Raw genomic sequence first — 16,869 nt, forward strand, 5'->3', positions numbered from 1 at the left:
GACTCTCATTGCAAATAAAGGGGGAGGTTTCTTCATCCGGTCAGTATCAGCCAATAGAATGCTGTGGACTTGAGTTTAAAGACAGTGTGTGTTTCGAGGTCAGTTTCATGTGCAGGTCATGATGGATCGAGCAGCTCTCCAGGTGATTCTCTTGGGCATGTTTCTCATGTCAGCCACTTCAGACCCTGTTAAGAAGGTGAGGGTGAAATTTTACTTCAAGATAGAAGACAAAACTCTTAAATACTCTTATCAAATCAGGATAAAACAACAGATTTATATCTGTATTTGAGATCAAGGGCTAGACATACTTCATGCTTGTTGAATATACACTATTGGTCATAAATTTGAGGTCAGATTTAAATAAAAATTTTAATCATTAAATGAATCAAAAGTGACCAGAAACAAAACAAAAAATTATTACATACAAAAGATATCTAGGTCAAATCATTTTTAGTTCGTTTTTTTTTCATATTCATAAAGAAATCCTGATAGACTTTTCAAATAAATTAAAAAAAGTCTTTTGAATAGTAGTTTTTATTATGTATTTTGATATTTAATATGATCTAGCTTGTTTTATATTACGTATGTCTTTTTTCTTAACAAAACTTCTTCTAACTGATTTATTCTCAACTGCTTGGTTTATCTGTTTAGACATTTTCATTTTGATTGCCATTGTTGACAGAAACATGCAATTTGAGTTGACAGAACCTTCTGTTGTGTACACTGTGTAGTGTGTACACTGAGATGAAGTCATCAAAACGTTATTTGTCTTTCAGTCCAAAGGCCTTTTCTCCATGCAATTTTGAGCAGTAATCATGATGACTATACTTTAATATGAGTTTACTATTCATTGTCTTAGCTCAGTGGTAGAGCATTGTGTTAAAAGTGCAAAAGGTTGTGGGTTCAATACCCAGGGAACACACATACTGGTAAAATAAAAAAAAATGTTGGACTACGTCTGCTAAATGCATAAATGTAAATGTCAACAGAAAAAAAATGTGGATATATACAGCTTCTACATTAACTCCACGGTCACCAGTCGCTACGCCACAACAACAGTCATCACGAGCCGTGTTGCGAACACACTGAATGAATCTCAAGAGATCCAGTTTGAGGTCAAGATTCCCAAGAATGCCTTCATCAGCAAATTCAGAATGTGGGTGAACATTAGTAGTGTTATATAAGTAGAAATAAAGAGGTAAAGAAGCCATTTATAGCACGTGGGCATCAGATAAAGTAAATCGTATAATACAGCCGAACATAATAAAGTTTTAGAAAATATACCTTCTACTAGTCCAAGAATAAATAACCTGTATGCAGTTTTTAAAGAACAAGATACATTAGCTACCTGTAACAGTACTGATGTTTTTATACAAACAAACATGTTTAGTGGTGCTACCATTTGAGTGAGATGGACATTTTTTTATGAAATACACAGAGTTTAAGTTTCTGGTATATTAAGAGAACATCATTGTGTAACTTTCTCAATAGGACCATAGAGGGAAAAACATATGATGGGGTTGTGAAGGAAAAAGAAGCAGCTCAGCAGCAATACAATCAAGCAGTATCTCGAGGACAAAGTGCTGGACTGGTCAAGTATGAGATTTTTTTTTAATTAGGTCCATAAAATATGTATTTGTAATATGTTTAGTAATATTCTGGGATTTGTTATTTTGATATATTTCAGATCTGTTGGAAGGACTTTAGAGGACTTTAAAACCTCAGTGACAGTGTCTGCTTTTAGTAAAGTGACCTTTGAGTTGACCTACGAGGAACTGCTAAAGCGTCGCCTCGGAAAATATGAGCTACTCATCAATGCCCAACCAATGCAGCCGGTGGCTGACCTCAAGGTAAAGGAAGAAATTAAGAAAAACATTATAATCAATTTCAAGATACAGTTAGATGGGGTTTCTTTTCCTCACATTAGATAGATGTACACATCCAAGAGAAACCAGGAATTTCCTTCTTGGAGGTGAAAGGAGATTTGAGCATCGGTGATCTGGCCAATGCCATCAAAACCACCAGAGCAGACAAAGACGTAAGAGCTTACATGAGTGTTAAAACTGTTTAGATGTTCTCAATATACTCATAAACTTCAAATAAAGTTACCAGATGAACAAACTGATCATTTCAGGCATGGGTGACCTTCTACCCCACACAAGATCAACAGACCAAGTGTAAAAGCTGTGGAGAAAATGGGCTGAACGGTGACCTGCTCATAACATACGATGTGGAGAGACAAAATCCCAAAGGAGAAATCATGGTACATTTGTAAAATAACATGCTTTACAAAAGTAAAATAATATGACAAAAACAGAAAACATTTGAAAGACTGGCATTTTCCTGTTCTCTCAGGTATCAAAAGGCTATTTTGTCCACTACTTTGCTCCATCTGATGTTCCACGTATTTCCAAAAATGTGGTATTTATCATTGACCGGAGTGGTTCTATGCACGGCAGAAAAATAAAACAGGTAAATGTCAACGTTTCAGCCAAATCAAAAGCACATAACGAACTATGAAATCTTTTGACAGTAAAACCCTTGAACCCTCGACCCATTTTTGGAGGATATTGCAGCATTGAAATCAGTGTAAAGTTGCTTTCTTTAAAGTAGTAAAAAAAAAAAAAAATCTGTCCATATCTGGTAAGTGTAAGTATACAATTATAATAGAGAAAGAATAACCATTAGATGCTGTCATTCTTTAGACTCGTTTGGCACTGCTAAAGATTTTAAGTGATCTTGATGAGGATGACCACTTTGGATTGATCACCTTTGACAGTGAAGTTAGCTTATGGAAGCGTGAGCTCCTCAAAGCTACTGAGGCAAATCTGGAGAATGCAAAATCTTTTGTGAAGGAGATCAGAGATAGAGGAGGTGAGTTACAGCACTAATGCTACATATGGAGTAAGAAAGTTGTACCTCACAGTAACACAACTATGTTTGGTCTTCCTTTAGCCACGGACATAAACGCTGCAGTTCTAGCAGGAGTGGACATGATCAATCGACATCCACGAGAGGGAACAGCCTCCATCCTGATCCTGCTGACTGATGGAGATCCCACTACAGGCACAGATTCACACTGATACACACATACACTCACTGCCCACATTTAGCTGTCCAAAGGAAGATCTGCATCAGAACTGCCTAAACATTTATGTCGTCAGTCAGCACATCTTGTATTCTGCACTATTATGAATATGTGATATATTCTTTCTCACTTTGTGATTCCTATGCATTGTCAAACAAAACCAAGTATACCTAAATAATAATTGTTTGTAATGCCTGATCAAAAAAAAGTCAAAAAGAAAATTTTTACTGTTTAACCATGCACAATAGCATTTCTGTGACTGTATTTTTTCCATTTTTTTTTTTTTCAAAAAATAATTTTACGAGAAAAAAAAAACTTAGTACTTTCAAATATTTTATTGTTCACTTAACATATTTTTTGCATTGTTTTTCTGATAAATTGAGGTTAGGAAGTCAATGGAATTTTGCACATTTCAATTTTTTTGCACATTAATTTTAATTTTTTAATTTAATTTTTTTTTTATTTTCCACATTTGCCATGTGATCTGAATATTAGAATTTTTTTTTCTAACAGGTGAAACCAACAAAGAGAAAATAATGTCCAATGTGAAAGAGGCCATTGGGACCAAATTTCCCCTCTATTGTCTTGGTTTTGGATATGATGTTAACTTTGACTTCCTGACAAAGATGTCACTGGAAAATAGTGGAGTTGCTCGCAGGATTTATGAAGATTCAGACGCTGATCTACAGCTGCAGGTGAACGACAGATGATCAGCTGAGAATTCATCTTTAATTCTGAACTGTTCTGTCTTTGAGCACATTTCATGTTTGTTTGATTTTTAGGGCTTCTATGAAGAAGTTGCTGTCCCTCTCCTCACTGATATTCAACTTAAATACCCAGGAGGGACAAACCTTACCAAGACCAGCTTTAGTTTGTACTTCAATGGCTCTGAGATTGTGGTGTCAGGACAAATAACAGACAACAGTGTGGAGAGTTTCACCACTGAAGTCATCGCAGTATCAGTAAGATCTTCATTAATCTTCTCTTAGGGGGATATTATTAGGATCACTGGACGATTGTGTAGAAGATGTGAATAATAGCTTTGTTTTATAGTAGGTTATCTGTGAAAGTGGTACTGACAGCATTCCTAATAAAACTATTCACTAGTATTGTTATTTCTGAGCAGAAAGGCAACAATGTGACATATCAGGACACTATAATGACAAAAGACCCCAGTGATGTCCCACCTGAGAATGAAGATTTCATGCAGAGGTTGTGGGCCTACCTTACAGTGAAGCAGCTTCTGGAGAGACAGTAAGTTTATGAGTGAATTGATATTCTGTGATTTAAGTTGAACATTGATTGCATCTTTGTGTCTCAGGGTGCTTCTTAAAGGACAAGAGAAAGAGGAAGAAAAGAAAGAAGCTATTAAACTCTCCCTGAAATACCAGTTTGTCACTCCCCTCACCTCAATGGTCGTTACTAAACCACAAGAAGGTGAAGTGGAAGTTGCTGACAAACCCAAAGAGGAAGAAGAGTCACCCATACTTCCAGGTGAGAACTGATTCGTCATATGCTATAAAAGAGTACAAACCTTATGCTAGGTCCCTTTTTGCAGCTAAATAAACAGCAGAAATATGAAAGTTCTAAACAAATATATTAACCATGTCTATCAAATACATCTAATAAAAAATGATTAAATGAAGATACTTCATTTGTGCATCCTACAAGTTAAGGCAACAGAGTCAGTTTCTATTATAAAGCAGCTGTCTAGTGTTTTCTGACCTCATCAGAAAAACTTTTCTTCAGAAATTGAGTTTTGATGGCCACATGCAGTAAATAAGGGTTATCTTTGTTATCTTTGAATTTTCTTTCTTTTTTTTTTCTTTTTTTTACAATGTATCTGTATCTTACGCCCATTTGCATGTAAGTATAAATAATGAAACAAACAGTTCTCTATGTACTCTGTTTATGTAAACTATTGCAGAGAATTCAAACTAGCAATAGCTTATGGAAAAATGGAAAATACATAGGAGATGGTGTTTTTAATTTTTTACATTAGCTGATAATTGTCCTGCATACACCACCAGAGAAGTCAGTCATTTTCACCATAAGACAGTTATTTAATATAACTTAATATAACATAATTGTCAAAAAGTGAAACACATACAGTACATGGATACATAGTTCACAATGAGACTTAACATATAATTCGAAAATGCATTAATTTTTATATCATGTTTACTTAAATACACTGCATCTGCCTTGAAGATTATTATTATTATTTTTTTCATTCCACAGCAACTGGATTTAGTCAGCAACACCATAGTGTTGGTGCACCTTTCTATCATCCAGGTTTGTGTGGTGTGCATTGTGTCTTCTAAAAGCTTTCTTCTTTTAATAAGTAGATCATTTTACCCCCTCTTATCTTATAGCTTCTATAGTGTTCAGACCATAGACTGTATAAAAACAGGTTCAGACCTAGCAGTATTCAACTTTACATATCAATAGATCATTCACAATAAGATCTACTGTTCAACATGCATTTGAAAAAAAAGTCGCGATAAAACACAAATATTGAAAATTAATTTGTAATGAACAGATTTTTTTATTCATGCTCACAGCATATTTTCTGTTTTTTTTTTTTTTTTCAGGTGTACAATATAGCGTCCTTAGTGCTGCACGTAGGTGTTTTAATCTCTTTTCTCTTCTACATTTATGAGCCATCAGCCAAATTATGTAATGAATAAATGCTGCTACAGTACATTCGGAAAGTATTCACAATGCTTCACCTTATCCACATTTTGTTATGTTACAGTCTTATTCCAAAATTAATTCAATATTTTCCTCAAAATTCTACAAACAATACCCCATAATGACAACGTGAAAGAAGTTTGTTTGAAATCTTTGCAAATTTATAAAAAAAAAAAAAAAAAAATCACATGTACATAAGTATTCACAACCTTTGCCTTGACACTCAAAATTGAGCTCAGGTGCATCCTGTTTCCACTGATCATCTTAGAGATGTTTCTACAACTTGATTGGAGTCTACCTGTGGTAAATCAGTTAATTGGACATGATTTGGAAAGACACACACCCGTCTATATAAGGTCCCATTGTTAACAGCATATGTTAGAGCACAAACAAAGCCATAAAGTACAAGGAATTATCTGAGACCAGATTGTATCAAGGTGCAGATCTGGGGAAGGGTACAGAAAAAAATTCAGCAGCATTGAAGGTCCCAATGAGCACAGTAGCCTCCATCATCCCTTAATGGAAGAAGTTCGAAATCACCAGAATTCTTCCTAGAGCGGATCACCTGGCCAAACTGAGCGATCTGGGGAGAAGGTTCTTAGTCAGGGAGGTGACCAAGAACCCAATGGTCACTCTGACAGAGCTCCAGCATTTCTCTGTGGAGAGAGGAGAACCTTCCAGAAGAAAAACAATCTCAGCAGCACTCAATCAATCAGACCTGTGGTAGAGTGGCCAGACAGAAGCCACTTCTCAGTAAAAGGCACATGAAAGTCGCCTGGAGTTTGCCAAAAGGCACCTGAAGGATTCTCAGGCCATAAAGATTGAACTCTTTGGCCTGAATGGTAAGCGTCATGTCTGAAGGAAACCAGACAACACTCATCACCTGGTCAATACCATCCCAACAGTGAAGCATGGTGGTGTCAGCATCATGCTGTGGGGATGTTTTTTAGTGGCAGGAACTGGGAGACTAGTCTGGATAAAGGGAAAGATTAATGCATTAATGTACAGAGGCATCTTTGATGAAAACCTCCTCCAGACTGGGGTGATGGTTCATCTTCCAACAGGACAATGACCTTAAAGCTGGGGACACACTACACCACTAGCTGAAACATTCTAAGACTGACCTCAACACACTTAATGATTGATTCCATCGACTGGAACAGATTTTAGTCTTTTACAATCGGAAAGGAGCACAAACCAAATGACGGAGTCACTCCACTACACAAAACATTTAATGACTGGTGTGTCACGACTGGACAAATTCTGCTGTCAGTTTGGTTGCGCTGGTAAACCCGTCCTTTCTGTGCTGTTGAGTCGGTCACGCAGCACTGCTTGAATATACAGTCCATTTGCATGCAAGTATAAATAAAGAAACAAACAGTTCAGGTACTCTATTTATGTAAACTATTGCAGAGAATTCAAAGTAGCGATAGCCTATGGAAAAATGTAAAATACATAGGATGGAGACTGTTTTTTTTGTGTTGTGTTTTTTTACATTAGTTGATAATTATATTTAATATAACTTATTTTGATTAAAAGGAAACAGGTCATAATTTTCAAAAAGTTAAATACATACAGTACATGGATACATAGTTCACAATGAGACTTAACATATATTTAGAAAATGCATTAATTTTTATTTCATGTTTACTTTAATACAATGCATATGCCTTGAAGTGTGTATATATATATATATATATATATATATATATATATATATATATATATATATATATATATATATATATATATATATATATATATATATATAATATTATTATTATTATTATTATTAACATTTTTTTTCATTCCCCAGCATCAGTACTTATTCAACCACGCTATGATATTGGTGCACCTCCCGATCATCCAGTTTTGCATGGTATGCATTGTTTCTTCTAAAAGCTTTCTTCTTTTAATAAGTAGATCATTTTACCCCTGTGTTCAGACCTAGCAGTATTCAAATTTACATTATCACATCATTAAAACTATTAGGAGCCTCAATACTTTGTGAGAACACATCAATAGATCATTCACAATAGTATCTACTGTTCAACATGCATTTGAAAAAATAAAAGAATTAACTGAAATTTAAGTAAAATAATTTACTTAAAAGCCCTCTATTTGTTTTAGCAGGATATACATATTTTTACAGTTTTGATGGAAAAAGGGCAATGCAAATGGGGTACAAAATGCTGGAGTCGCAATAAAACACAAATATTGAAAATGAATTAGTAATAAACAGATTTTTTATTCATGCTCACAACATGAAAAAAAAATTCAGGTGAATGATATCTCCTTCTTAGTGATACTGCTGCATATAGGTGTTTTATGCAGGCGATTCATTGCCGATTTTGAAAGCGATTTTGTGTAGCACAAAAAAATTGGTTTGCCATCCATCATAAAATGTCATTAGAAGAAGAAGAGTAATGTACGCGCTACACTGTTGTAACTGATCAGTGCCGCGCTGTCAGTTCGGTGGCGCTGGTAAACCCAGGGGTGCTGCCAGGAATTTTGGGCCCCATGACAAAAAAATCTAATTGGGCCCCCTCTGCATAGCTGTTGTCACCACATCTCTAGGATCTAACTGTCCCATCAAAAGCTTTACATAACTCTAATCAAAGGCTTGCAACTGTCTTGCTGTTTATAGTTCAATTCTAGTACTAGCACAATATTTACTGCTGGTGATTTGTACATGCAATCTGCATACAGTATGCAGTTCACCATTGGATGCAAGATTAAAAGCCACCATAAAAATGTCCTTAAAGCAACACTATGTAATTTTTTTTTACCTTAAAATAATGTTTCCAAAATTGTTTCAGTGGTTCATCAAGTTGTAACAGTCCCTGGAATGATGCTAAGTCATTAACACAGTGGTAGCTAATTTATATGTAGTTTTCAAATTAAAATAATCATTAATTCTTCTCTCTTTAGACCAAATCAATTAAGTTTATGAGAAATTTGAATCAAGGACTACATTTTGGGTGAACTATCCATTTAAAAGGAAAGTGAAAAAGGAGCATCTATCTATCTATCTATCTATCTATCTATCTGTCTATCTATCTATCTATCTATCTATCTATCTATCTATCTATCTATCTATCTATCTATATATATATATATATATATATATATATATATATATATATATATATAAGAAGCACAACAAGACAAATACAATATAGATAAAAATTAAACTCATTTTTCAGATACTGTAGGTTTTACATAACATGTATACATTTATTTAAAGGCCATGTTGCAGGTTAACCACCACTTTCAAATAATGGGTACATAAATCACTCAAGATATGTATATCATTTTTAAAATGTCTCAAAAATGGTCTTAAAGACCAGTTTTTTACGTTTTTGGTATTAATGTTTTTTTTAGCAGCTCGGCGATGACGACACGTTGGGGAGAAGTGGAGGAAAGGTAGCCTCAGCCTAGTGTGATTCCGTGTCCCAGGCAACCCGTAACCCATGTTTTTCCAACCTTAAACCCGTGAAAGTGTACTAGAACGGCAGTCAAACCCGTGACTTCCCACCCGTGAACTCGTACTAGATCGATCTACTCCAAGTTCCGAGGTCACAAGCACGCGAAACAAAGATGGCAGCCCATACGAATAATACTGCATATGGATGCAGTGTTTATGCAAGTGGTACACGTTGAAAAAACGATTTTAGGTTAATGAAACGTTGCAATAAAATAAATAATCTAGCTACAATTCCTTGCGCTCAGAAAGTTTGGCGTAACTTGCCTGGAAAGGTACAAAGTCGTTAGTCGTGGTATGATATGGTGATTACGACACGCTCAAAAACCAGCCTGGAACGCAGCATCAGAACTATAGTGACCAACGGATGAGGAAGAGGTGGCAAGAGCCAACATGTATGATGGCCCGCAGCCATGTTATTTCGAACCAGCCAGACGTGAGAGGGCAAATGAGGAATTGCCAAGAAAACATTAACCAAAAGAAAACATTAACGTCTGCAGCCGTGAGAGGGCGCTCTATGCTGCTCAGTTCTCCTGTAGTTTACACTGAAAACATAGAGCGCCCTCTCGCGGCTGTAGACGGTAATGTTTTCTCTTGGTTCTTGGTTCTAAATAAATGCGATTTATAATCCAGTGTGACTTATGTTTTTTTTTTTTCTCGTCATGATGTATTTTTGGACTGATGCGACTTATACTTAGGTGCGACTTATAGTCCGAAAAATACGGTACCTACTTTTTCGTATTATATTCCGTTTTGTGATACCCAACAACATAAAATACAATGGATAACAGTTTAAATGTTTATTACCAACAAGCAAATTGCACAAATTCGTAAAAAAATTAACCCTGCAACACGGCCTTTAATGTCTTTTGTTGGTTAAAATTAATGACAGGCATTTAATTTGGAATGCTGTCCTTTTAAGACGGAAGGCATGCATGAAATACTGACACGCGTTCAGTTTTCACTCACCTGTTCACGTTCACTTAATCCATAACCTACTGTATTTACGAGAGATACTCTACACAATAAACATCTGGACTGTTGTGTGTGTATTTGAGCACTGAGTGCTGAGAACTAATCACGCGCTGTATGTGAGCGCTGAGAACTGATCACGCGAACTGATCACGCGCTGTATCTCAAGCTAGTGTCCACTACAGCGACTCACAAATCAGGCAACCAACTTGACCTCATCTACACACGCTGTTGCTCTGTGGACACCTCTTCAGTTGCTCCACTGCACACCTCTGATCACTTCCTCATTACTGCTAACCTAGCACTTACTCCTGAAGTGGCACACACTCCAACGCAGGTCACCTTTCGACGGAACCTACGCTCACTCTCTCCATCTCGCCTATCTGCTGTGGTTTCATCCTCTCTTCCACCATTCTCTCAGTTTTCTGCTCTGGACACGAACAGTGCTACGGACACTCTTTGCTCCACTTTAACATCTTGCTTGGACAACTTTTGCCCACTGTTGTCTAGACCAGCACGCACTGCCCCATCTGCCCCCTGGCTGTCCGAGGTTCTCCGTGAACATCGCTCTAAACTCAGGGCTGCAGAAAGGAAATGGCAGAAAACAAAAAACTCTACGGACCTCAGTGTGTATCAGTCTCTCCTCTCTTCCTTCTCTGCAAATGTCTTCACAGCTAAAACATCCTACTACCACAACAAAATGAACAGCTGCTGTGACGCTCGGACACTCTTCAAGACTTTCTCCTCTCTTCTTAATCCGCCGCCTCCACCTCCTCCATCGACTCTTACAGCGGACGACTTTGCAGCTTTCTTCACAAATAAGACAAGATCCATCAGTGACCAATTCTCCACACCGCAGACTGAGGAAAACTTCACAATGACCGATGCACACTCTTTATCCTCCTTCTCCCCACTCTCAGAGATGGACGTCTCCAAAATTCTCCTGTCCAATCATCCTACTACTTGTCCACTTGATCCTATCCCCACTCACCTCCTTCAAGCGATCTCTTCTTCAGTCATACCTTCACTTACTCACATTATCAACTCCTCTCTTCAATCTGGAACATTTCCCTTAGCATTCAAGCTCTAAATTCTCTAAATCCAGCGCTTCTTGAAAACTACAGACCAGTATCCCTTCTTCCATTCATTGCAACGACACTTGAACGGGCTGTGTTCAACCAGCTTTCTATGTTCCTTGGACAGAACAACCACCTGGACAGCAACCAATCTGGCTTCAAAAGTGGCAACTCAACTGAGACTGCTCTGCACTCGCTTACTGAAGCCCTGCGACTAGCAAGAGCAGCTTCAAAATCCTCGGTACTCATCTTACTGGATCTGTCTGCTGCTTTTGACACTGTTAATCACCAGATTCTCCTGTCCACCCTCAGAAAGATGGGAATCTCTGGAACTGCTCTCCTGTGGGTTAGGTCCTACCTCTCTGACAGATCCTTCAGTGTGTCTTGGAGGGGTGATGTTTCAAAGTCACACCACCTTGCTACTGGGGTTCCTCAAGGCTCAGTACTTGGACCACTTCTCTTCTCCATCTACATGACATCTTTAGGATCTGTCATTCAGAAGCATGGCTTTTCTTATCACTGCTATGCTGATGACACCCAACTTTACTTCTCATTCCAGCCAGATGACCCGACAGTAGCTGCTCGCATTTCAGCCTGTCTGAGTGACATTTCTAGCTGGATGAATGACCATCACCTTCAGCTTAACCTTACAAACACTGAACTACTGGTGATTCCAGCTAACCCATTGATTCATCACAACTTCTCTATACAGCTGGGCTCGTCAACCATAACTCCTTCGAGGACAGCCAGAAACCTAGGAGTTGTGATGGATCATCAATTAAGCTTCACTGACCACATTGCTACAACGACCCGGTCCTGCAGGTTTGCCTTATACAACATTAGGAAGATTAGACCCTTCCTGTCAGAGCAAGCAACCCAACTTCTTGTCCAAGCTCTTGTTCTCTCCAGACTGGACTATTGTAATGCTCTCCTGGCGGGCCTTCCTGCATGTACTGTCAAGCCTCTGCAAATGATCCAGAATGCAGCAACGAGGGTTGTCTTTAATGAGCCAAAAAAAGCTCATGTTACTCCTCTCCTCATCAGGTTACACTGGCTACCAGTAGCCGCTCGCATCAAATTCAAGGTACTGATGCTTGCCTACAAGACGACCACTGGCACGGCACCAACTTACCTAAACTCACTGGTTAAATCCTATGTGCCCTCCAGAAGTTTGCGCTCTTCAAGTGAACAACGCCTTGTGGTGCCATCCCAAAGAAATTCAAAATCACTCTCACAGACCTTTTCCTGGACCGTGCCCAGCTGGTGGAATGACCTCCCAATCTCAATTCGTACAGCTGAGTCTTTACTCATTTTCAAGAAACATCTAAAGACTCATCTTTTTCGCCTGCACTTAACCTACTAACACCAGTACTTTTCCTTTTCTTGTCTTTTTCATTTGATAATAATAATAAAAATAATAATAATAATTTATAAATACCTGGCTATGCGTTCTATACTAGACTAACTGAGATTTGTCATGGCACTTGTATACTGTTGTTGTTCTCTTGTTGACCTGGCTGCTTCTATTGTTCTCATTTGTAAGTCGCTTTGGATAAAACCGTCTGCTAAATGATTAAATGTAATGTGAGAACTGAGGAAGTGGTGCGTGCATTCTATCAGCATGACTTTGCCTATTCTGCCTTCACTAACTTTAAACTTAATCGACAATGAATTGTGAATCCCGGGAAAAATGGGATGTCTGGAGACCTCATCCCTGCCCCTTCGGACGCTGAGCTCATTGTTTCAGATCGCGTTTTATTAGTCTATTCATCCACTTGCGACTTATACTTACTAGATATACAAACGGCCCTTTTCCTGATCGCAATCGAATAACAGGGACTCACATTTTGAATGTCCAATAGTCCTCAAATAAAATTATAGTCCAGTCACGTCTAGTTAACGAAAACACTGCATAAATGTCGTCATAAGTTCGTCATCAGATATTATTTTTAGCTCATCAACGTATAGTTTTAGTCACATAAAAAATGTTCGTTAATGGATATTTTTCGTCATTGTCTTCATTAACGAAATTAACACTGCTAGCGCACCGTGCATTGATTGACTGTCTGGGTCTGCAACTAACTAAACAGTTAGTGCGCTAAGGCAGGACCAAACCATTTCATGCAGATACAGGGCAGTGGTCGGTCAATGGATGTTTTATTTTTGGACAGTGGTGATATTGAACTTTTAATTGCCAAAAAGTAAAATCAAATACATTATTCATTTTATTATTATTTGAAATATACTCAATGATGATGGTTTATATAGTGTATAATATAATAAAAAATGTAAATTAGTTTTTACTTATTTGTTGGGCCCCCTGTCAGTCAGGGGCCCTTGGAATTGTCCTAAATTTTCCCCCTATACGACGCCCATGGGTAAACCCATCCTCTCTGTGCTGTTGAGTCGGAGCTTCACAGATGACTGGTCAGCGCTGCTCGAACACTTTTGAACATAGCGCGTTTTTTTTATATTTTTTTTTAGTGCCTGTACCTTACAGTCCATTTGCATATAATTATAAATAAAGAAACAAACAGTTCAGGTATTCTATTTATGTAAACCATTGCAGAGAATTCAAAGTAGCAATAGCTTATGGAAGAATGTAAAATACATAGGATGGAGACTTTTTTTTTCTTTTTCTTTTTTTTTTTTACATTAGTTGATAATTATATTTAACTTATTTTGATTAAAAGTAAGCAGGTCATAATTGTCAAAAAGTTAAACATACAGTACATGGATACATAGTTCACAATGAGACATATTTTTCTAACATGTATTTAGAAAATGTATACATTTTTATTTCATGTTTACTTTAATACACTGCATCTGCCTTGAAGTTTGTGTGTGTGTGTGTATGTATATGGATGTATATGTGTATATATAAATATATATATATATTTATTTATTTATTTCATTCCCCTTTTTTCATGTTTAGAATATAGAGTTCTTAGTGATACTGCTGCATGTAAGTGTTTTATTCTCTTTTCTCTTCTATATTTATCAGCCAAATTATGTAATGAATACATGCTGCTACCTTGTGCATATAATTTATGTCTTGTCTAATCATCCATTATTAAATGAATGTAAATTATTTGAACTTGGTAAGAAATTAACGTTTTTTTATTAGTTTTTTTTTTTAATTTTTAATTTGATTTTTTATAGCTAAATCATCTTTTGTCCCAGTACCCCTTCCAGTAGCTGAGGGTATGTATGACAATGTTACAATGTTCTCTCTCTGAATATTTCTTCAAGTGATTTTAATAATTTAATTTCAACTGAATGAAATCAACTGCTCTTTGACTTTCTTTAATTATTGCAAGTTTGAAAGCTACAGTACATCCGGAAAGTATTTACAACGCTTCACCTTTTCCACATTTTGTTATGTTACAGTCTTATTCCAAAATTATTTCAATACATTACTTTTCCTCAATTCAACAAACAATACCCTACAATGTAACCTATCCGTTTACTAAATGGGGGTAAAATAACTGAGACGTTCTGCCTTATGTCAGGTAAATGCATACAAAACGTACATTAAGTCTATGTAATTTTATTGGTTACAGAGGAAACCGATACCTTGGGCTTATATCAAAGGCCCACACGTCCAGAGATTGTACTTGTTCCTGTTACTATGTCAGGTACATAAAGATCTCTCAAACTTAACTATGGAATTTTATATAATAATAATTATTCATTCAAACCAAAAATGATTCAGACACCAGATATAATTTTTTTGATATTTGTTTTACTAGTGAGTGTAGGACACTATAGTTCATTTATGTAAGTGAGGATAGCAAAATAAAATAAGCTGTGACATATTATACCCCCCAAAAAATATTCACACCAGTAAAAGTTTGACACTTTAACCTGACCATGTTTTGTTACATACCTTTTTATTAAAGTTATCTGACATTATCAAGATGAATTTGTTCTGATTTAGTTTAACTCTTGTCATATTTTATTAACATTTTCTAAACTATGGCAAATCAATTTTGATAATGTAAGAAACGTTGAAGTGTTTTTTTTTTTTTTTTTTTTTTTTTGGTTATGTTCTGTCTTAGCTCCAACAGTTCATAGAGGTAGCAATCGTTTCCTGCTGCCTGTTGTTGGTCAGTCTAAGCCACTCTGTTTCGAAGTTCCTCTTCCTCACAAACTCCGACTCCTACAGGATTCAGCTTCAGGTTACTATTACACATTTACTGCAAACACATCCTTTTAGAAGTCATCTGTTTCTTGAATTAAATGTTTTTGTGTCCTAGAGTTCTCTATGAATGGAGAATCCCTGACTGGACAAAATGGATTCAATCAAATTGACTTACATTACAAAACAAACCATCATCTTACTATAAAAACAACGTCTATCAGATACCGCGACGGCCAGAATCAAGTTGAGTTCTTGTGGGGCCAGGAACTGACTCAAAACAATACTGAGGGGTATATTAATACCTTTAAACTATATGTGTTTTTACTGAACGTGTGTATGTTATAGCTCTTTGTTAACATAAGAGATAGAATTCATTCTCCATCTTTTCTGTTTCATCAGCGTCTCTCTGATTCTACGGAGCAATGAAATAGACGTCACCATGGGAAATATTCACATCGTTATTCTTCTCCATAAGGAAAATTGGAACATGTTTCTGTGGCCTGCTGTTCGGACCAGGCCAAAAGATGTCAGTTTAACAGGTGTTTTAGGTAAGAGTGCTTCACATTTCAAGCATAAGTTATGTATCAACATTAAATCTCAACTGATACCGAAGATAGTCCTTCAGTGATGATATAATGGTTATTAAACCAAAATTCTGAAAAATCTTAAATGTCTGTGTATACAATTTTAAGGAGAGCCTGATATTTCATATGATGAGATCCAAGGAACACAAACACCAACTTTAAAGTTAAAGGACCAGGAAGTGAAGACATCTCTGTAAGTGATCAGTAAATGTACAAAAACTGTTTTTAATAATACATTCAATAATTTCTTGTTTCATTTAGAGAATAAAACTAAGAAAATTATATACAGTATAATTTAAATATTGGTAAATCATATTTAATAAAAATCATACACCACTGTTCATAAGTTTAGAGTTGGAAATAATTTTTACATGTTATTTGAGGCAGTCTATTCTGCTAACCCTCACCATGGCTGCGTGTGTTTTTATTTCAGGGTGATGGTGAAGGACTACAGACTTGCTTCTGCTCCTGTGGTTGGATGTTGGCTCGTACCATTCCAGGCTCTCACACAGCGAGAGCTCTCGGACTTCACCGTCACTCAGCTGTAGAGTTCAGCAAAAATCATTTTTATTGTCCTTTTATCTTTCAGGCTTTTCCAATTAAATAACATTCTTTAACTGAAAATGGCTGATCTTTAATCTATTGGCAAATTGTAGGGGTATGACCAAGTTATTTTCAGTCTATGCACCACATCTTTAGCATGCTTTGATAACCATGTCACAGTCCACTCCAATATTGATTTAAAGTGATTTCCGTGCTTATATGTGTTTTTGGCGCAGTGGATACGACACATGCCTTTGGTGTGAGAGACCTGGGTTCAAATCCAC

The 16,869-nt window shown here is 36.6% G+C and overlaps 1 protein-coding gene across 3 annotated transcripts; it reads left to right on the forward strand.

Moving 5' to 3' along the window:
- The first annotated feature begins 82 nt into the window (after window positions 1-82).
- On the forward strand, window positions 83-16,606 carry LOC113110941 (inter-alpha-trypsin inhibitor heavy chain H3-like). 3 transcript variants are annotated; one of them, XM_026275236.1, is made up of 24 exons: window positions 83-196; window positions 990-1,156; window positions 1,492-1,596; window positions 1,688-1,850; window positions 1,928-2,038; window positions 2,129-2,263; window positions 2,356-2,472; window positions 2,706-2,874; window positions 2,956-3,066; window positions 3,602-3,783; window positions 3,871-4,050; window positions 4,215-4,342; window positions 4,410-4,582; window positions 5,330-5,383; window positions 5,683-5,712; window positions 7,599-7,661; window positions 14,250-14,279; window positions 14,477-14,518; window positions 14,878-14,952; window positions 15,376-15,495; window positions 15,574-15,748; window positions 15,858-16,006; window positions 16,151-16,235; window positions 16,476-16,606. In XM_026275236.1, exons 1-24 carry the CDS (start codon window positions 119-121, stop codon window positions 16,588-16,590), a joined length of 2,757 nt encoding a protein of 918 aa, XP_026131021.1. In that variant the 5' UTR covers window positions 83-118; the 3' UTR covers window positions 16,591-16,606. The 3 variants fall into 3 exon arrangements, with proteins under 3 accessions (XP_026131021.1, XP_026131022.1, XP_026131023.1); XM_026275237.1 differs by having other exon boundaries at window positions 2,135-2,263; window positions 16,476-16,603; XM_026275238.1 differs by lacking the exon at window positions 14,878-14,952 and having other exon boundaries at window positions 16,476-16,603.
- Window positions 16,607-16,869: the final 263 nt, after the last annotated feature.

The sequence above is a fragment of the Carassius auratus genome, chromosome 11, assembly GCF_003368295.1.
Source record: "Carassius auratus strain Wakin chromosome 11, ASM336829v1, whole genome shotgun sequence".
In the NCBI taxonomy this organism is placed as follows: Eukaryota; Metazoa; Chordata; class Actinopteri; order Cypriniformes; family Cyprinidae; genus Carassius; species Carassius auratus.